This window comes from Aethalodelphis obliquidens, unplaced genomic scaffold (assembly GCF_003676395.1).
Source record: "Aethalodelphis obliquidens isolate GAN/ISIS:26980383/991018 unplaced genomic scaffold, ASM367639v1 scaffold5, whole genome shotgun sequence".
Classification (NCBI taxonomy): Eukaryota; Metazoa; Chordata; class Mammalia; order Artiodactyla; family Delphinidae; genus Aethalodelphis; species Aethalodelphis obliquidens.
Genome location: NW_020837949.1, coordinates 63,706,086 through 63,729,109, shown reverse-complemented (window position 1 = coordinate 63,729,109; position 23,024 = coordinate 63,706,086). Strand labels below are relative to the sequence as shown.

The window sequence follows — 23,024 nt, the reverse complement described above, 5'->3', positions numbered from 1 at the left end:
CTTTCAATTTTCTACGTCTCTAAAACTACAAAAGCAGTTACTTTACAAACAAAATTCAGTTTATTTTCTACCATTAATTATAAATCTTTCAAAGAACCTTCAACATGTAAATAAGCTACATATATAAGTCTCTTTACAAAATCAGACTTTGAGTCTTAAAAATATACCAATTGATTATTTATTATAAAGAATGGGAAGTTTCACTATTGTTGTTACTGTTATGTTACATTATTTGTTTACTATATGGACCATTTTTTAAAGTCTTTATTGAATTTGTTACAATATTGCTTCCAGTTTTTTTTTTTTTTTTTTTTATGTTTTGGTTTTTTGGCCACGAGATATGTAGGATCTTAGCTCCCCGACAAGGGATCGAACCCGCACCCCCTGTGTTGGAAGGCGAAGTCTTAACCACTGGACCACCAGGAAAGTCCCTGTTACTGTTATTTTACATTTTTGTTTGTTCTTAAGAAATCCAACTTTTCTTGGGCAGAAGGACAAGTTAACTACTCCTGAGAGCACAAACACTATGACCTAAAAATCTAGGGTATATTTATATTAAGAATGTGAAGGTTGAGGAAAAAGTTGTTGAGAACCTAAAAGAGCCATATATATACAGAAACAGCAATGATGTTTGAATTTTTAAATAATCCTAGAAAAAAAGATCACATACACACATATACAACAATGACAACAACGACCAGTACTGGGTCTCAAAGTTGCTCAGAGTAAAAATGGAAAATTACTTAAAGTATATTCTGAAATAAAAATGAACTGTAGTGATAAAAAGTCAGGAGCATAAGTGATATGCCTGACGGTTCCAAATGAACCAATTTTATTTGGAAAAGCTAGACTGAGACTGTGCTAGTCTTCATAAAGTACACTAAAACACTAGTGGGATTCCACAGTTCAAGGAAGTTATCTGCTATTACCTATGGAGAGAGCCTCCAATCAAGAAGAGAAAGTAATTATAGAGATTGATATTGTTGCTACTGCTGCTATTTCTGAGAAAGGAAGAGGTTGTGGGGAGAATATTTATAAATTTACATAAGGATATACTTGTGTATGTGAATAGATTTGTGTATGTATACACACACACAAACATATACTAGCATCTTCTAGACTTTTCTCAATTAATATCATCAGTTACATGGAAAAAATAGTGAGATCCAAACCTACTGAAGTATGGAAAGAAGTCTTAATAACTATGTAAAATTGCTATAATGGTGAATACTGTAAAATACTGAGCCAAGAACAAAAATATTTGGGAGAATGAAATTATTACAACTGAGCCAAGAGAGAAAAAAATGTAGACAGATTCAAATCTAAAACTTATCTTCATTATCCACCACTGTGCAAAGGCAGTAATTCAAGCTATATTATAGTACCCATCACTACCTAAAAACACATGTAAACCTCTAAAACTCATTCAAGTAAAATAAAATATAAATGCCCATTTATCTAACATATCATTTTAACTATTTAAGAAAATAATCATCTACATTATTTAAAGTCACTTTCCAATTCCCCAAAGAGGACAGTTCATTTCCATGGAGCATATGCACACATAGCGCCAGTTACTTAAAGGATACAAAAAGTGATTTAGCTTGTCATTAAAAGAGGAGCAAAATCTCTTCTATCATCATTCAATCTGGAAAGCATCTTTGATGGTTTTAATAAAATGAACTTCAAATGCATTTAACTTAAATTCCAATATAAATGTAATTCATTCACAAATATCTGAAGCATCTTGTTACTAAAAAGTATTAGTTTAAAAATACACAAGGGCTTCCCTGGTGGCACAGTGGTTAAGAACCCGCCTGCCAATGCAGGGGACATGGGTTCAAGCCCTGGTCAGGGAGGACCCCACATGCCGCGGAGCAGCTAGGCTTGTGTACCACAGCTACTGAGCCTGCGCTGTAGAGCCCGCAAGCCACAACTACTGAGCCTGTGTGCCACAACTACTGAAGCACACACACCTAGAGCCCGTGCTCCTCAACAAAAGAGGCCACCGCAATGAGAGGCCCACGCACAGCAGCCGAGACCCAATGCAGCCAAAAATAAATAATATTTTTAAAAATGAAAAAGATACACAATATTAATCTATCATAATTTCATTACTTGCCTATAAAGTACTGCAGGAAGAGTAGATGTCTTTTGTGTGCCTCCTTCTTTTTTACTTGGTTTTCTCTCCTTGGGTGCTCGCAAAATTGCCGGTATGTTCAACTTCTATTGATTTGAACAAATGCAGTTTATTTTGTTTTAAAGAAAAAATATAAAGCAACTTTCCTCTATGCACTGCTCAAGTCAACTAATATGCTAGGATTGTGAGGGGGAAATCTTTTACAAGCGTTTACATTGGCAAAAAGGACTAAAATCAGTTTCTGTCTCAGTCACTGCCGTTAGAAGCCTATAATAACATACTTTCATCGATTTTCAGTGGACCACTAAAACATTATGAAAATTAAACTTCTACTTTAGCTTTAAAAATGAAAGACAAGGACAAGAATTTAAGAACTTAAAAGAAAAAAAAGTACACTTGACAAAAAGAATATTGAGGCCGTTTATTTTCCTCAACATCCCAGCTACACTGGTGCTCCAAAGGTTAATTAGAAAAATTATCTTATTGGACCAAACTCTCCACAAAGTGAAGTAGATTCTCTTTGGGTTTCTACTAATCAGTAGTATGCTGGCTTCCCAGACAGCAACCATCTATCAAAGTCATTTCTCAGTGGCCCGGTGGGCTGGCATCTGTTTAACCAACTGGAAGAAAGTGTCCTGCAAGTGGTACAAATGAATTCTACTTCAGCTATGTATTTTACATTTGCACAAGGAAATGTATGCGCTTCTGTTACAAGTGATTTAATAAATGAAAATGCTCTTTTATAGTAGATAATGTTTTATACTAAACAGGAAATTCTTATGAGACAAACTTGCAAACCAAGCCAAAAGATAATGCTAGCTTGCCAAATAAACTAATAATAGGCTTGCATTCAATACTAACTTATCTAAATATAAAATATAAAACACCATAATCTTCCAAAAATTCATCAACAACCTATCAATAGAAACAAAGGTCAATTCTCCATATGCAACTTCATTCTCACCTTTTAAGCCATATACACCTTGTTCACAAAAGCAGCATCTTCAAAGCCAGCATGGCACAATACATATCAGTATGTGTTACCTTCTAAAATAATATGTCTACACAAATTGTTTAATGAATTTGACTCTTTGTAAACCTTTAAAACAAGTACAACGAAAAATATCTGTTCTTTGAAAACCTTCCTTCACAAACAAAACTATTTTCATAGTGAAAGGACCACAGTGAGTCTCCATCATCCTTAAAAAAATAACTGAAATTATTCAAATGAATTCTTAATTTAAGAATTATATACACAGTATCAAAAAAAAGCATTCAAAGAAATCCATTTGGCAATGATTCTTCTTTTCAATACCAAGAACTATAAAAGGCTAAATATGTTCAAGGATAAAGTTAATTTTTTTCATAACTACAATAATAGCTACTGAAGGAGAAAAACTACACTTTAACATTACAGTTTCAAAAACCATTTCTTACGCAGTTCAAAATCAAATCAACATGAAAATAAATCTCTCCAGTTTTCTGTTTAAATTTTACACACACCCCCAGTCCTAAAAAAATTTTTAAAAAAAGAACTAATTATAGCACAAGAACAGGACAGAAGAAATTTGGCAAGGAATCTAAAACCGCTACATTAGAGGCAGAAGAATATGGTAGAAGTAACTCATGCTTCAAATCTTAGCTTCATCACAAACGACAGGTCAATCAGTTAGAGCAAATGAAAAAATCTGCAAACAAGATAGCTGTTAAAACAGCCAAATTAAGCTACAAGTTCTCAGTAGGCAGCTTCCAAAGCTCTAGATGTACTGCAGGCAGGAATCATTATCCCAGAGGATTAGTTGATCCTGATTAAACGGAATTCTTTAGTTAGTGAAGAGACAGTTGTATTAGAGTTCTGATCTTTGAAATCATATAGAGAGCAAGAAGAGAAAGATAGCAATTGGAAAGACACTAACCTGCCCTGTGATTCTGCCTAGTAAGGCCCATATTCCTTGTCCTTCACTTCGAAGTTTTCCATTCAGGTTTTGTAGTTCTTCTAAAGATTCACACAGCTACAATGTAAATAATTCAAATTAGTAAACCATTAAAATATACAGTAAAATATGTGAAAATGTAAATAATTTATTAATAAATGTCCCAAAATATCTATATTTATAGTCCATATATTTTTAACACATGCAAGTACAATACACTGAAAAATGAGGGTCTCCAATTATCTAAGCAGCACCAAAAAAAGTAAGCATTTTGTTTTATGTTACCATTTTTACTAATGATAATGATGCCTACATTTATATATTCTATTATAGTTTACTATATAATTTCAGAAACGTTCTGCTAATTAATCCTATGAGTCTATCAAGACGCACTCCCACCATTTTCCCGATGAGAAAACTAAGGATCACAAGGTTTTTGTGACTTAGCTAAAATCATAAGACTAGCAAGAATCCTTAGGTCTTTTGAATTGAATCCCAGTACTCTTTTCAATACAGTGTGGCTGATTATTGGAAATTTACTTCCTACACATATTTTTATCACTTAAAATATTATTTATCAGTAAGTCAATCCTGGTTTTATATGCTCATGTTACTTATTACCTAAAAGTTAGTCACAACTTGCTTTTATATATTTCTTTTTGACCTTCCTCATCTTTAGAATGAAGGGGTAGAAGGGAAATTTAAATTAGGAGTTTTTTTTTTTTAATCAAAAGTAACAAAACAATTCAAGAAAAAAACAGTAATTTCAAAATAAGTTTTCAAGTTTTCTACAACTCAGAAACAGAAGTTCCATAGTACAGTGGTTAGGAATAAGGAATGGAGTCAGACTGCTGGGCTTCAAACCCCAACTCTATGACTTGACTACCTATGTGAGCCTGTGCAAATTACTTCCCCTGTTTAGGACTCAGTTTACTCCTCTGAAAATGGGAGCAGTAATCCTAAGCCATATTATAAAGCTGAAATCAGAATTAAATGAGTTAATATAAGTAAAAGTGCTCAAAATTGTGCCTGGCACATAGAAAGTACTCAGTAAGTGTTAATGATGGTAATGAAAATAATGAGGGGTCGGAATTGTAGGCAAGTTGTAAGAACTCCAGAGGAATTTCAAAATGAAACATAAATAAAAACGTTATAAAATCACAAAAGAAATCATCAATAAGATGTAATATATTATGCTGTTTGTTTTATAGCCAACTTACCTTATTATATTCCACATGAAGCTTTTCTTGTTCATTCTCTAATTTATCCTTTATATTCTTTTGTTCAGCCATATTTTCTTGAATTTGAATCATGCGCATATTTCTCTCTATTTAAATTAAATATCCAATTTTACTTTAGTAGAAAATAAAAGCTGATACACAAAATACACAAAGGAAGAAGCTAGCCATAGGGATGATCACATGGATAAATCTACATCATTCAAAACACTTTTAACTCTATTCACAAATTAGCTTAGCATTTTACAGCAACCCACAACTTATTAGGAAAATAAACATGCTTTCACTTGATATATGTAACATTGCTAGTAAATTTCTAAAAATTGACAGCATATCGAAATCTCCATCGGCAAATTGTCATCAATGAAAACGTGCATGAATCAGTGTCTATACTGACCAAAATAATAATTCACAAAATCAGCAGTGAGAGCAGGCTGCTTATGTTTTCTCCTTCCATCCACACTAGAACTAGTATCTGAATTGTCCACTGGGAAGATATCTGTACTGATCCCCATCAGTTCTGCTTTCCGCATAAGTTTACGAATGGCCGAAGCACTGCTAGTGAGTGGTCTGGGCAATTTTTCCCTTGGAACCCAGGCCTGGGGTCTGGTGGATCGAGCTAGTTCTGCTTTGGCACGATATTGCTGAAGCCGGGCATTGATCCTTGCCTATAAAAGAAATGTATACAAATTTTAAAAGATACTAAAATAGAACATACTCCTTATGATTTTTACTTCCACATTTAGAAAAAGTAAAGATAACCAGAATTTCACATATCAAGGCAAATTATATCTATCCACAGTCCTTAAGGTATACTGTATAATTCTTGGGCTATAATAAACCAGGTCTACCACTAGTAACAACTGTCCTAGTCTATGATCAGAATTGTCAAAAACTAATATGATTAAGCTGAAGTTTCTCTTCTCAACCAGCCTTGCACTAGTCTCCACAAATGTACTTAATTTACATAAAAATACATTTTATATGATGGGCAAACTAATCAAATTCTTTGCATAAAAGAACATTAGAACAGACTGAGAAAAGATGTGGTCAACATATTGCACTGATAGAATAATTTCCTCTAAGCCATATTCTTTAATGTACTGGAAGCATGCTTTACAAATGACTGCTTTGTTGACTAGGTGACGAGTAATATATTCAACCACAAACTATACTCACCATTTATCTTAATGACAATCCACTTCCTAGGTAACTAACCAAATTTCACAATTATACTTCACATGTCATTGGCAAACACACATGAGATCTGAAATTTATAACCTTGGTTTTTTTTTTTTTTTTTTTTTTTTTTGGCCATGCTGTGTGGCTTGTGGGATCTTAGTTCCCTGACCAGGGATCAAACCCAGTCCCTCAGCAGTGAGAGTGTGGACTCCTAACCACTGGACCGCCAGGGAATTCCCTGAAATCTATAACCTTGAAAGAAAAAAACATGAGTTTTGGCATGAATCCCATCCATACCTGTGCTTCTGGTGATAGTTGCTTCTCTCTCTCTTGTAAAGACATTTTACAATAGGATTGTAGAGCCAAGTAGTTTTTTCTCTTCCACTTTCTGTCTAACCTATCTGCATGTTGCTTACAATAAGCAAAAAATGGATCTGCTATATCCTATATCAAAAAACAGGGGGGAAAAAGTAAACATTTTTACTTCAAAGGGTCATTAAAAAAACGGTAATAGATAATATTTCCTTTTTGAAGAATAGCCCACAGTGTTGGTTATTCCTAAAATAAATTACAAAAGTAATTTTTATACATAATGATAAAAATTTCTGCTTTAGAAACTTAATCCTATATATCAAGTTCAAATTAGCAATTTTTTTTTAAAGGGCCTTGTGGATTTAAAAATACTGAAATCAAATCTTAGGTATTACCATTTAGATATATTTGTTACCTAAAAAAATAATCATGGTTTAAAACAAATAAGATTTCAATAATCCTAGGTAGAAATCATCATTAAATATTAAAGTTATGCATACATAAATATTATAAAACAACAGTATATCTAGAAAATACAGGACTAGCCAACACAGATAAGTAGGGTACTCCTAATTGACTAGAAATGCACAGGCAGATTCCACCTGGGACAAAAATGGATTAAGAAGGCCAGGCCTGGGGCTTCCCTGGTGGCACAGTGGTTGAGAGTCCACCTGCCGATGCAGGGGACACGGGTTTGTGCCCCAGTCCGGGAAGATCCCACATGCCGCGGAGCGGCTGGGCCCGTGAGCCATGGCCACTGAGCCTGCGCGTCCGGAGCCTGTGCTCCACAACGGGAGAGGCCACAACAGTGAGAGGCCAGCGCACCGCAAAAAAAGAAGGCCAGGCCTTGTCAATAAAACACTTTAGATATTCCCTTTAACTCTTCATGAAACCCTAAAATCTCAGATGGAAACACAGCTCTCTCACAGTCATATTTCATGATACTACCTTAATAGGTACATTTTTTATTCATAAATAGTAGGGTATCAAAAATAGAAGAAATCTACTATCAAAAATAGAAATAAATTGTAAATATGTAGCCAAAAAAAGTAATGTGCAATGTGATTGCCAGCAAAGTAACAGGCAGTTCATTCTTTAGGTCTATCCCAAAGAGAATAATAAAGATAAGCTATCCATATAGGTTTTTATCTAAGTTATGTTAAAGGGTCTCTTAGTAAGGTAGGGTTTTACAGCCCAAAGAGAAATGATGACACTAAGAAAAGAAGAAACAAATGAGAAAGTACAAAAAGAGAAATCATCGTAATAATAAAACTAAAGTGTCCTTGACATTAAAAAAAAAAAAGCATATGATGCAGTTCTGTAGTGTGATTTCCAAAGATGTCACAATATGGCACTGTGAACACTGTGATCACAGAATTTGGAAATATAAAAACCTGGAGATAAACCCTGGCTCCACCATTTACTGATTTTTGTGGCTTCAAACAAGTTGCGAAACATCTCTGGGTCTCTGTTAACTCATTAGTAAAACAGATTTAATAATAACTACTTCATATAGGTACACAATACAAAAACATGGGCAGGAGATTGCATTAAAACGCGTGCGCGCGCGCGCGCGCGCACACACACACACACACACAGTTGCTTTCTCACAACATACTCTACATCCTGGTCACAGAATAGGCTAATGGAAATAAAGAACACATTGAAGCGTAGTCAAAATGATCTGGAGAACTATTCTACTGTTTTAAAGTAGTAGGTATGGTTGAAATTGACTTATCAGAGATAGGATTCATGCTTGTATAGATGAGTTAAGCATTAGGACCTAGACTCTGACTCGCTAAAAAGACCAGTCATCTCTGGTCAAAAAGGTATCTGAAGGGGACTAGGTAGCCCAAGTAATTTTTTGTTTGTTTTCATTATTTGGGGGACAATAAACCCTAAGTCTAAGGCTAGAATGACCAAGGGATTAACCTTGTTTAGACAGTGGAACAGATATACCAAGCAAATATTAACTGTGACAGAAACCACTGTCTTCTGATATCTATCCTCTCCTTCTTCTCCTTAGTACTAGAATCTTCTGAGTTTCTACTGGGTACTTGACGACCTTGCTAGAAAACCTCTGCTCCAGACTCTCAGCATCTGGATATGGGCATGTGATAAGTTCCAGCCAATGAGGTTTGTGAAATTTCCTAACCATACCTTTGAAAGGAAACTGCCTACTCTTAACCTTTTCTTCCTTCCTTCCAATGGGGTGGAACCCAGTCAAGGTGTGATAAACCATCTCTGACCATGTAAGAAAGTGCGACAGACTAAGGGAAGATGAAGCAATAAGTAAGAAGGCACCTGGTCCCTGGAACCAAACTCCCCCAATATCAAATCAGTCTGGAATGTAGAAAGAATTCAACTTCTTCTTTGTTTAAGTCACTGGCTATTTGCTTTTGTTAAACCATTCAAAATAGTGTCCTAATTAAGGCATTGGTTGACTTGGAATATCCCTTTAACTTGCCTAGAGAAACTTTCAAGATCCTACTCCCCAATGGAAAATAGAAAGGGAAAAACATTTTTCTGAATATCTACCATGTACCAGGCACAGGTGCCTTTTTTCATACTATCTCATTTATCCTTTAACACTACCACATGAGGTGGGTTCTATTATTTTAATATCAATTTTATGGATAGAAAACTGAAAACAAGAGAGGTTAAGTTGCTGACCCAAGATCCACTGCTAGCAAGTTAAGATCTTTTTCAACCACTATCTGTCATCAGATTTACTTATGGATGTTTCCAAACAGAAATGACAAAAGCCCAACTCTGGAGATTGTGATTCAGTAGGTCTAAGGCAAAGAGTTTTAAACATGAATGCCTTGAGAAAAAGTACCAGTAAACGTAAATGTGCAAAGGGGCCTAAAAGACGCTGGAAGATTATAAGACAAAAGTAATGATGGGGGTGGGGGGGAGGGGGGGTGCAGGGTAAATGGTGGGGACTATGAGCAATGTGACAAAGTGGAATGCCCCTCAACTCAAGGTTGTCTTTTTTTTTTTTTTTGCTGTACGTGGGCCTCTCACTGTTGTGGCCTCTCCCGTTGCAGAGCACAGGCTCCGGACGCGCAGGCTCAGCGGCCATGGCTCACAGGCCCAGTCGCTCCGCGTCATGTGGGATCCTCCCAGACCGGGGCACGAACCCGCGTCCCCTGCATCAGCAAGTGGACTCTCAACCACCGCGCCACCAGGGAAGCCCTCTGAGCATCATCTTTTATCTTTCCTGATCACTCTCTCTAAGACTCAAAACAAGTTTTTAACACCTTTCAGGTCTCCAATGTACGGACTTTCTGTCTTCTGACTGTCCGAGAGCCCATGCACATGATTGCCCTCTTTACCTGATTATTTCATGGTCCATCAATTAATTACTCCTTTGCATGGCGCATCGGTTCGCTTGTTCCTCTCTTCCTCAACTAGCTTCACTTGACAAAACCTAAGGCACCAACTCTTCCCCTATTTTGTACCTGTCCCTGAGCAGCTGAACACATTCTCAAATTAATTTGTATTCCATTTTTGTAGATAATTATTGAATAGCTTTATCTCTCTGTCAAACCTTCAATATATCCCCCCTATTCCTAACTTGCAGACGATGACCTTATTTATTTCACTGGAGAGGGTTTCAAAGAGAGGAGAAAAGCAACAAAACAAAAACTTCCACAACCTCCAATCACCATATACCTCAACCTATCTGCATGTCTACACATATCCTCTGACTAATCTCCTGTTACTATGGATAAGCTGCCCAATGTTCCTCTCTAAGGTTAACCTTCAGTTGCGATAATATCCCACACCGTCTTCCCTACAGCAATTCTATCTCTCTTACACATTTTTTTCTCTCCACTGGCATGCTAAACATACTGTAATATCCTTTAAAAATACTTAAAAGACCTTCCTTGGGCTCCCACATGTTGTTCCACTTCTAAGCTCCTCTTAAAAGGAAAAATCTAAAGACCTGTCCATATTAGCTATCTTCAATTCTATTCCATTCCTAAGTTTTCATTGACTACTCCCAACCACTCCAATAGCTCCTGTCAAGTGAAAAATGACCCTCATTTTGCCAATTCCAATGGTCATTTCTCAATCTTAATCTTACTCCTTTGACACAATTTGCTCACTCCCGCTTTGAAACACTTCTTTGAAATACCTCTCTTAGTTCTTTTCTTTACCTCACTGATCACTCCTCCTCAGTCTCCTTGGTAGATTCCTTATTTTCCCAAATTTGAATGCTGTTGAATGCTGAGGTAGCCCTATGACTGTCATCAGACCTCTTCCCATCTCCTTCTACTCTTATAACCTAGATAATTTCATCTAGTCATCTCACCATAAATACTATCTATACCCTGACAGCTCCCAAATTTATATCTGTAGCCTTGACTGCTTCCCTAAACTTCAGACTCTGATAGCCAACAACCTACCTGATCTCTCCACTTACATGTCTCATAGGCATTTTGAACTCAACATGTCCAAAACTGTCCTCAGTTGCCTTTTCTCCTGCAACAGATCTGCTCTTCCTTCAGTCTTCTCCACCTCAGTAAACCACAACTCCATTCTGCTAGAAGCTCAGGCCAGAAAGAAGTCACCCTTTTTACCCTCTCTTTCTGTTACATTCCACAATCCTTCAGCAAATACCTATAAAATTTCTCATTTCTCATTACCTCCATCCTAAAACCTGTTACAATAAAAGTTCTAACTGGTCTCCCTGCTTTCACCCTTGCCTCCCTACTGCCTGTACTCAATACAGTTATCAGGGCAGTCCTTTTAAACATCAGTTGGTTCATATGTACTCTATGCAACTCTTATGGCCTTCCACCCCACTCAGAGTGCAAATCCAAAGTCATTCCCATATCTTTCCAGGCCCTACATGAAGTAGCTCCCTGCTACCTCTATGACCTCCTCCTCTCCTCTTACCAAACCCTAGCCCCTAACTCTGTACCAGCCATACCAGTCTTCTTCTTGGTCCTCAAACCAAGCATGTTCCTACTTCAGAGCCTCTGTATTTCTGTTCCCCCTGCCTGTAATGCTCTCCTCTCAAATAAACATATGCTCCCTACAATTTTCCTTACATATTTCCATAAAATGTCACCTTATTAGAGAGTCCTTCTCTGATCTCCCCATATAAAGCAGCATTGCCCTACCTCCCTTACTCCCTAAATACTTTATCCTGCTTTATATTTCTCCACAATACTTATCACAATATTTTTTTTGCTAACTTTTTCACTCTCTGTCAGAGGAGAGCCCACCTGCCACTAAAATGTAAGCTACCTTAAGAGCACAGTTTGTTTTGTTCACTGTTACCTCTACAGGGTCTATAGCAGCAGTCCCCAACCTTTTGGCACCAGGGTCCGGTTTCATGGAAGACAATTTTTCCACAGACCGGGGGTGGGGTGGGGTGGAGTGGGGTGAGGGGTGTGATGGCTCAGGCGGTAATACAAGCGATGGGGAGCAGCAGATGAAGCTTCGCTTGCTCGCTGCTCACCTCCTGCTGTGCGGCCCGGGTCCTAACAGGCCACAGACGAGTACTGGTCTACGGTCTGGGGGTTGGGGACCCCTGGTCCATAGCAATGCCTAATACACAGTAGGTCAATATATCTGTTGAATAAATATACTGAATGAATGACAGTAAAAACATTAATTTGCAACCCTTAGATAGTCCAAAGGTAAGAGACAGATAGGTCAGGAAGGTCCAGCTGAAGTTTCTGATTCTTCCAGGGAACCTTCTTTCTGTACTTACACCACTTCTTGTCCACACTAGGCACCTGTGACATCTTTTACTGCCATCTTGAAAGACTGCTGAACATTTTATTGTGTTTACTATCTATCCCCACCTAGGTTGATACTGTAACTTAAAGGTATTTTTATGCTCCCTGACAAACAAAAAGAGTATCCCTCAAAGCTCTGTGTAAGATTATAGAACTAACTTGGGGCTGTGATGATAAAAGATAAAGCCAGTACTATTCAGCCTATGGAATTATTTTTTCAATGTAGAATGTTGTTTTCTTTCCTTGACTAACAGATGCTAAAGCCATACTAATGTTTGGAGTTTAGACAGGTGATCTCTTTTGACATAAAATGTACCATAAATCAAAAATAACAATAATCTTGACTAAACAATGTTCTGATTTATTAAACTGAATTCCCTTAAAAAACACAAAGTAACTGAGCCAGTATTAACTTGACCCCCCCTCTGACTGGGGTAAAAAGCCCCATGAGAAAAAAAAAAGGCTTGAAAAGGAAGGACTACTGAGAAGCCAATTCCACTGTGATGAGGGAGGTTGGAAGGAGAGGGTATGACACTATTAAAAGGCAAAGACCAGGAAACAGATCAGACCCAGAAAAAAGAAGGCCCAGAATATTAGAATTCTACTCTGAAACAAAGAAGGGAAAAACGGGAAAGGTGACCTTTTTACTTGTTTTTTGTTTTAATTCACAACACCTGATTCTTCTTTTCCTTCTTTTAATAGCTGATATAAAGACTTCTTCATTTGGTCTAGGTATGAGCTACAGTGAATGGAAATAAACTGCCAACTTCTTAGGCTAGTGGTAGCAAACTGTTAGTTGCTGACCCCCCCACCCCAGTCATCCCCTTCCAACATATTCCTTTTTTGTAAAATCCATTTTCTTTGACAGAAACTAAAAATGTCAGGTTTCACCTTCCCAACTTATCTCATTGCTAACAATGGCCATAATGACTGTTTCAATACATGACATGATGGGAAAATCTAGTGGTGTGAATGTATGAGAAAATTTTTCATTCCTAATAATAACAGAACCCTTTCCCTTCTCTTTGGCTTTGAATTCTATAATGAAAGAACACAGTGCTAAGAGCTATTTCAGCAATATTGAGACCATGAGACAAGGTCAGGAACTAAAAAGAAAAATATGTTGATGCCGGTGGGAGAGAAGGATAAAATAAGACTTCATCATTTAGCTGCTCAAACAGCCCCAGAACTACTTATGTTTATGCCTCCTATTGTATGAGATAGTTAATAACTACTTATGCTACTGCAGTTAAGTATTCTATTACTTGCTGCCAAAAGCCTAGGTAAGATACAACATCAAGAAGATGAACCACCACAGCATTTATCTTAAAGGCCACATGCACATTGGTAGTAGACTCCAAATGTGACTCTGAAACTTCCAGAAAATTAAAGAAGTTATTAATACAGTTACATAATTCACAATATCACAAACCAATTAGTAAGCAAACACACTGCTATACATACTATCGAGAACTGAGAGAAAGAATACTGTGCTGAGAAATAGGCCCATCAACATTCCCAGTTAATACAAAAGAAAAAAATCAGTAAGGCTTTCAACAACAACAAAAATGTAAAAAGCAAACATCAGCAAAAGGAATAATAGTATGAATCAAAATAATTTTGTCCAGGTATGTAAGCATCTAATAATATGTCTTACATAGAATGTTTAGAGGAGTGGATATTCTGTATATATTCCAAATAAATCATATTTCTTACAGTCAAACTTCAAATAAACGTTAAATAAGATTCTTAGAGAAGTACCAAAGTGAAAGTGATCTATTTGCTAACACACGCTTTAACAGGTAACTGAGCTGGGGTAGCAGTGAACATCAACTTAAGCAAACCAAAGAGATAAAGAGACACGTTTATGAATAAAGTTATTCCAATACCACAAGAAAATGTGCCAAGGAAATATTCTCAGTCCATGCCCGTAGATAAATAGGAAATCAAAACAAGGAAAAATGGGAAATCAAATATGCAAGGCACTATACTTAAAATGATGGTTTGAAAACTAATTTTACCCTAGAATTCTTTTTTAAATAAAATCTTAAAAAAAAAAAAGACCTTAAATGCTAAACAGCTGACCAAATAAAAGCTGAATGACAAAAGAGAGCTTGTCCCTCAACTTGTATTTTAAGCACTGAGGATACAGTGAAAAATAAAAAAGAACAAAACATCCTTGTCCTCATGAATCTATATCCTAATGAAAGTGACAGACAATAAACAAGATAAATAAGAATCATATATATTATCACACACCATGATCAAGTGAGACTCATTCCAAAGATGCAAGGATTTTTCAATATCTGCAAATCAATCAATGTGACACACCACATTAACAAATTGAAAAATAAAAACCATATGATCGTGACTTCCCTGGTGGCGCAGTGGTTAAGAATCCGCCTGCCAATGCAGGGGACACAGGTTCAAGCCCCAGTCTGGGAAGATCCCACATGACACGAAGCAACTAAGTCCGTGCGCCACAACTACTGAGCCTGTGCTCTAGAGCCCGCAAGCCACAACTGCTGAGCCTGCGTGCTACAACTACTGAAGCCCACGCACTTAGAGCCTGTGCTCCGCAACAAGAGAAGCCACCGCAATGAGAAGGCTGTGTACCGCAACCAAGGAAGAGCAGACCCCACTCGCTGTCAACTAGAGAAAGCCCAGGCACAGCAACAAAGACCCAACACAGCCAAAAATAAATAACAAATAAAATAAATTTATTTTTAAAAACCCATATGATCATCTAAATAGATGCAGAAAAAGCTTTTGACAAAATTCAACGTCTATTTATGATAAAAACTCCTCAGAAAGTGGGCATAGAAGGAACGTACCTCAACATAATAAAGGCCATATATGACAAATCCACAGCTAACATCATACTCAATGGTGAAAAGCTGAAAGCATTTCCTCTGAGATCAGGAACAAGATAAGATGTCCACTCTCAGCACTTTTATTCAACATGGTTTTGGAAGTCCTAGCCACAGCAATCACAGAAGAAAAAGAAATAAACGGAATCCAAATTGGAAAAGAAGAAGTAAAACTGTCACTGTTTGCAGATGACATGATGTTATACATAGAAAATCCAAAAGACACTACCAGAAAACTACTAGAGCTATATTAGATACTCGTTAGGTATTTTTAAAAGGGAAGAATAAAGCAGGAAAGGGGAATAGAAAGTGTAATGGGAGGCAGAAGGTTTTAACTTTAGACCAGCGAGTAGTAGACATGGAATGAGGACCCAAAAAAAGTGAGGGAATGAGACATGTGGGGGAAGAGCAGCCCATGCAGAGAAACAAGTACAGAGGCCCAGAGTAGGAGCTCACCTGGCCATTCATTAAAGGAGCAGCAAGTAGACCAATGAGGCTGAATAAGGGGAAATGATGAAGTCAGAGAGGTAATGTGAAGATCACACAGAATCTTATAAATCAGCAGAGAAACTGGCCTCTAGTCTGAATCAGACAGAAGGCCACTAAAGGGTTTTGAGCAAAGGAGTGACCAGATCTGACTTAGATTTTAATGGGATAATACCAGCTGCTACTGAAAATGTCCTCTATTCTCTGGAAAAGGATTGGCAAACTATGACCTGAAAGCCAAATCTGGTGCTGCCTGTTTTTGGAAATACAGTTTTATTTGAACACAGCCATGTTCATTTGTTTATGTATTGTCTATGGCTGTTTTCATAATCAATGGCAAAGTTAAATAGTTATACACAAGCCATAGGCCCACAAAGCCTAACATATTTACATCTGGCTCTTTGTAGTAAAAAATTACCACCCTCTGCTCTAGCAAGGCAAGGGTAGAAAGAGTTAGGAGGTGGTTGTATTAATCCAGGTGACAAAAGATGACAGACTAGGATAGCAGCAATGAATGTGGTAAGAAGAATTTGGACATATACTAGATATACTTTGAAGACAGGATATGCTAATGGATTAGACGTGGAGTGAGAGAGAAAGTGATCTGAGTAACTCTCATAGAGTTCATCCAGAATAATTTTTAAAATAATGCCTAACACAGCCACATAAAGGTATCACTGAAGATCTGATATAAAATGTCTAACTTTAAGTAACATAACTTCTTGATGAATTCATTTAAAAAGTTTTTGATCCACCACGAGCCATTCCTACCCATCCTGGTTCTTCTAGCAATATTAAGGCATCAGTTCAACAGCTAAAGATCTAATTTGAGCCTTTGAAATTTAATCCATGAATGATTTCAATGCATTATCAAAGGCTGTGGGAAAAAAATCGATAAATTATCTTACATGTTTCAAAGAGAATTTTCTACATGGTAACAAATTATAACAATGTTCACAGTACCAAAATCATACTTTATCATACTACCATACTACCATATGGTTTAAATGAAATATAAGTAACCTTAAGTCAACTATATGATGTGAACCATAATAATATAAGTTTCAGTCATAACTGAGTCTGTGCTATAGTTCAGTCTTTTTTTGTTTTTTGGGTTTTTTTTTTTTTTTTGTGCTACACGGGCCTCTCACTGTTGTGGCCTCTCCCCGTTGCGGAGCACAGGCTCTGGACGCACAGGCTCAGCGGCCATGGCTCCCAGGCCCAGCTGCTCCACGGCATGTGGGATCCTCCTGGACTGGGGCACGAACCCGTGTCCCCTGCATCGGCAGGCAGACTCAACCACTGTGCCACCAGGGAAGCCCTATAGTTCAGTTTTAATAATAATATGTTGTAACATAACATGGTTAAATATTCTAAATAATCTAGAATTTTCACAAACTGGATCAAAAAGAATAGAAACTTCAAATGCATTCTCACCAGTAAGATAAAGTACTATGTCAGAAGGCTATAAAAAAACATGAAAATATGCTAAGGTGTATGATGTCATTGGATGAAACTGAGGTACTTATTCTCTTTTTCAACCTTTCTTTTACTGCCTATATAAAACAGCCATTAAGAAGTAAGAAATCCAGGCTTCTCCAGCTGTTCACTGAGATTTATCTGATCTTGAGTCTTACTTGTATTGTCTCTCTGCACTTTTGCTCACCATCTTGAGTTACAGCCATCACTAATCCACACAACCCTATTTTATAATTGTACCTCTATGTCTACCAAACAGCTGTGAAAATGCTCAGTGTTCATTTAGTACCCTTCTTCAATTAAAGTACAACTCATCAGAATCAGAGACTGACACAAAAACAGATTTATGTACCCAAAATATAATTTCAATAGGATCCCTATATTGATAAAATATATCCTTCAAAATTTGCTTAACAAATTTTCTTCATCAGATTATCTTTTTTACTTGTTTCCTGTCTATGAAATAAATGGAATAAGATGAAAGTCCAACATAAAAAACATATTTTTACATGACACTGAAAATTTACCCAATAAAAGATGGAACATAACATATATACATAACAATATATCCCAAATATAAAGTAAGAACTACAGAATACTCAATTACCTGCCTATATAAAGTGCTTAAAGAATCAACAAAACTTGCTCTCAGGACTCCTTACAGTATTAAAATGTTCTGAAGACCCCAAAGAGCTTATGTGAGTTATATTTATAGATAGCATATTAGAAGTTAAAATTGAGTAATTTTTAAAATAACAATAAAACCATTACATGTTAACAAAAATAACATTTTTATGAAAAATACTATAATTTACACACAAAAAAAATTTAGTGAGAAGAGTGGCACTGTTTTACATTTTTACAAACCTCTTTAATATCTCGATAGTGGACATTAAAGAAGATAGCTATATAATCTCTAGAAATCTCCACTATTACATGTGAGAATATTAGGAGCAAAAAAAAGTATATACTATTTTAATACTGTTATGAAGACAGTTTTGACCTCAAAGACCTTGAAAGAATATTAAAGAGTCCCGAATACATACTATGAAAACAACTGACTGCTTAATGTAAATTTCTGGTAGGAAAATTTTAGAATTAAAAATAATTGTAAAGAAATAGAAATGCAAATACTGAAGACTGAAGACAGGGTAATGATTTTATTTAAAGAGTAACAGAGCAAGGTTATTACTCAAATATAATTTCAGATTCTCATATAAAATATGCTGACATTATAATGCTTTAAAACACCTTGAATTATGTTTCATTTTATCTGTCAGATTTCACTATAAAATTTTTAACATGTTTTCTAAATGTCTGGCTAGGTTTAAGACTGAAGAAACTCACATATACTGTTTACTCTTAAAGTTTTAGATCTGTGATCTAGACAAAGATTTTAAGAATAAACTCGTAAATTTATTTTATGATGCATACCTGTTTGCAGGATATAATGAAGTCACGAGAAGTCTCATGAACATATTCACCAACTATGGATTTAAATCAACCTACCTCCTCTGCTGCTGCCTCTGAAAGCAGACCTTCCTTCTGAGCGCAGGTCACATGGAAATAGGCTCTGCACATCCCTGCATCACAGCTAATGCAAACTCCAGTTCTAGCAAAACGAGGGTCTTCACAGAAGCTACACTCCTACAATGGAATAACAGGAAAAGTCTCAGAGCAAAAATATTTCCAGAACAGAAACTGCATTCTCATACAAAGCATCTACAAAATACAAATAGTGAACCAACAGTATATCAATACAAACAATAACTATAGGCAAGTATTTATATGAAAAAAGTAATTCTCTATATAGTTCTGAAAAACAAAATTCCACTGATATAGTAATGAGGATAATAATAATATCATTTGAGGGCTTACCATGTGCTAGGCACTATTCTAAGCACTTTGTAAGTATTAATATATATAATCATTTGACACTCTATTCCACAATAATATGTGGAAAAGGTACTATATTTCCATTTTACATATGAGAAAATTTTACACATGAGAAAACTGAGGTAAAGACAGTTTTCAAACCAGGATAATCTTACTTTAAGTCCATGCTCTTAACCATTAAGCTACACTGATTTGAACAATGTAATACTACTCGGAAAAATTAAGGAAAATAAATAAGAAGCCAGAGAAAATTCACTGAAAGATCTAGGCATTGCAACCAAAGATATAATGCATTTAAAAAATATATTTAAGAGAATTAAAAGTAATCTTAAGTAAACAATTTTGTGAAATTGGTAGTAATACACAATATAGCCAATTATTTACATTCTTTCTGTATACAAAGGGAAAACCTGCAAAACTAAAGGCATAAACTGTTGAAATTACCCCAAATGCCACTGCCCCGATTTATTTTTTTTATACTTTTAACTAAGCCACAGAGAGAGAAAAAGAAAAACCTAGTCTCAAAATATACACTACTCTGGTAATAGGAACCTTCACAAAAAAACCTGCTAAATTGTGAAAGATTGCCAGTAGACAACTAAGGAAGAACTGCTTAATAAATGTATTCTATGTAAATTAAATATGAGAGAAACATTTTAAAAAAAATTAAAAAGTTTCAATAGACACTAAAAACATCATATCAATACTATAACAGTTAGTGAGTACCTACTTGGTATACAGCACCAAACTGATATATCAGCAATGAATAAAAATAACAGGAACAGGACTCTGGGTACAGATGTGAAAACATTCCCAACACCTGACACTCTACTGCCTAATTATGGGTCTTTTTCCACCAACAGTAGTATATGTATGGTAAAAATTCCAGCAAATAGTAATCTAAACATGAAACCAAAAAATTGAGAAAGAGAGAGAAAGAAAAGAGATAGAGAGAAGGAGAGGGGGTCAGAGAGGGAGAAATGGAGAAATTAAACTATTTAAAGGATGTCAATACTATGAACAGAATCAAATTGTTTAGGATAGTCCCCTGAGTAATTTAACGTAGTATGATGAAATTGGGCAAGGGATTTCAGAGTGAACACAAAGAAAAAATTTCCAACAATGAAGTCTCATAAGACAATATAACAATCTAATAAAGAAAATAGAATCTTCCTCAATTGCTTGAATCATTTAAAATGCAAGGGAACAGGCTTCCCTGGTGGCACAGTGGTTGAGAATCAGCCTGCCAATGCAGGGGACACGGGTTCAAGTCCAGGTCTGGGAAGATCCCACATGCCACAGATCAATTAAGCCCATGTGCCACAACTACTGAGCCTGCGCTCTAGAGCTCGGGAGCCACAACTACTGAAGCCCATGTGCCTACAGCTTGTGCTCCACAACAAAGAGAAGCCACCACAATGAGAAGCCTGTGCACCCAACGAAGAGTAGCCCATGCTCGCCACAACTAGAGAAAGCCCACGCACAGCAACGAAGACCCAACGCAGCCAAAAATAAATAAATAAATTTAAAAATAAGTAAATAAATAAAATGCTAGGGAACTAAGCAACTGAGAACACAGGGGAGAAAGTAATCAGGAGGAGGAAATGGATAGACAATGTGATCTAGAGAGCTATCCCAGAAATAATTCACACCACTGGGTTTGATTTTGCAGATGAGCTAGAGAGTACGTAATTTTCTGACTCCATGTCCCAGTAATACTTCAAAACAAAAGCAGGTGATAATGAAAATAATCAGCTGATAATTATACATTTAATGACTCTCCTTTTCAATCCAGAGGTCACTGCTGGTCTCAGTTATATGAAGTTATATCTGGTTACTGTTCTTTAATTGCTTCTAGATTTATATTTATGGTAAAAACATGTGCTTATTGAAAAAGATGGAAGCTACTCGCTTCTAGGCTCTGTGCTCTTGAATTATGAAACTGCCCTCAAAAGGTAGTAACTTCCATTTCCAACACTGGTGGACCAGGTAATTTGTATTACTCCTACTCAACTAGAAAATGTGGACAAATTATTTTGTTATAGTTTAAAGGCATTTAAGAGAGGTAACAAGATAGTGTACAATTATTTGAGCACCAGGAAAGTTAAGTTCAACACTAGGGCCTGGAAGCTTTATCTAATTCTGGAGAGGGAAGCTGCAACCTCCCAAACTAAAGCACAAGATTATTCGAGGGTAGAAGGTGACGGATGGGGATGGTGTTTAAAGCCCAAAGAGGATATTCTGGATATAACAGCAGAAACTGTGAAATTTTAAAAATTTCAAATCAGAATTTTCCAACAATCTGTACGTTTCCCACCCCACCTTTAATATGTTACTAATGCTCTTTAAGAGTTTTCCTTCCCAACTGCCCAATACATAGTAATGGAAAGAGAATATATCATTGCCTAATTAGTTCTCGTATTCCAAAGATGTTTGCAATAATTATATACTTAAGTTTAAATTCATAAGTGAGTAATCTTATCACTTATAATCCTAAAACTCAGTCATAATTAAAAACCTATTTATAAACTATGGAGGATGAGGATCATTTGCTAGTCAAAAAAAAAAAAATTCTGTTGGCCTTCTGCAGTGGAAGTAAAATAATGGGTGCTTCTTGTACTCTTTTCATAATTTTAATAAATTCCACTTCAAAAGTAAAGTCAGAAATTAAGCTTGTATTTGATCCAACTGATTAAAAATATGGATGTAGTCTGAGAATTCATTATGCACTAAGCAGTGTGCTAAATACGAGGAAAACAGCAGTGGCATTAACTACCATTTTACCCAAGTTATACAAATATATAGAAGAATTTATACATTATTGGCTCTCTGGGAAAATTAACTATCAATACTAAATGATTTAGTGCTAACTGCTCTCCAATAGCACAATTAGTAATAAGCATTTCTGTAGTCAACCATGATATTAGTAAAAAGTCATGTAAACTAACAAGTAAAAACTTTCTCTTAGACAATCAAAAACACTTTGTCTTACCTTGGCACCATATTTGGAATAGTTCATTTCTGTTAGCGTTACTGGTCGCAATTTGTCAATATCTCCAAAGGCTACACCAGGAACATACAGGGCACAGACAATATGAACCCATCTATAAGGAGAAAAGATATGATTTTGCTATCAGACCTTCGGAAAAAATGCCCACAGGAAAATAAATGTAAAATTATGTGTCATCTCCAATAACTACTCCAAGAATTTTATGATCAGATTTCAAAATCTCAGACACACAACTAAAGAATATGGAACACCTATACAATGATATCATTTACAGAAAAAGGGACTGCAATAAGCCTTACTTTTCCAGCAGCTTAGCTAAAGGTGAGAGTTAACATCTATAATTGCCTTTCACTTAAAATTCATCACACTTTGCACTTATCTGTTATTCTTAAATATTTGCACAAAACCACTATTCAAATGAAACATTTTCATATGCATGGAAAGGTATTCACATTCATTATTTTAAGCACTCTGAGAATTAAGGATCCTAATTTAAGACTTGTGAAGTTACTCTACATAAATCACATAAAATTGCTCTTTCCTGTTACTTTTTTCTAAAAGCTACTAGATAATCCTTAAGGACATATTTTAAAACAATTTTTGGTGTGCATCTTAACTTTATTTCTTCAGGTTGAAACTGATTGCTAGAAGATAGTACAGAGCAGTTGTAATAACATAAGAAAGTCATATTTCATTCAACTTATCTGTTCACCATACA

General features: G+C 36.0%; 1 protein-coding gene across 8 annotated transcripts in view; it reads right to left on the bottom strand.

Annotated features, from left to right (window-relative positions):
* Window positions 1–23,024, bottom strand: part of PHF14 (PHD finger protein 14) — a 198,273-nt gene that overhangs the window by 141,153 nt on the left and 34,096 nt on the right. For all 8 annotated transcript variants that reach the window (XR_003432009.1, XR_003432010.1, XM_027102544.1 and 5 more), the window contains exons 6-12: window positions 22,289–22,400; window positions 18,910–19,047; window positions 6,792–6,938; window positions 5,710–5,980; window positions 5,295–5,401; window positions 4,057–4,152; window positions 2,123–2,226 (exon numbers count right to left, since the gene is read on the bottom strand). Coding sequence is in view for 6 of the 8 variants with exons in the window: in XM_027102544.1 (XP_026958345.1) it covers window positions 2,123–2,226; window positions 4,057–4,152; window positions 5,295–5,401; window positions 5,710–5,980; window positions 6,792–6,938; window positions 18,910–19,047; window positions 22,289–22,400 (975 nt within the window). In the remaining 2 variants the exon portion in view is untranslated. The remainder of the gene's footprint in view (window positions 1–2,122; window positions 2,227–4,056; window positions 4,153–5,294; window positions 5,402–5,709; window positions 5,981–6,791; window positions 6,939–18,909; window positions 19,048–22,288; window positions 22,401–23,024) is intronic.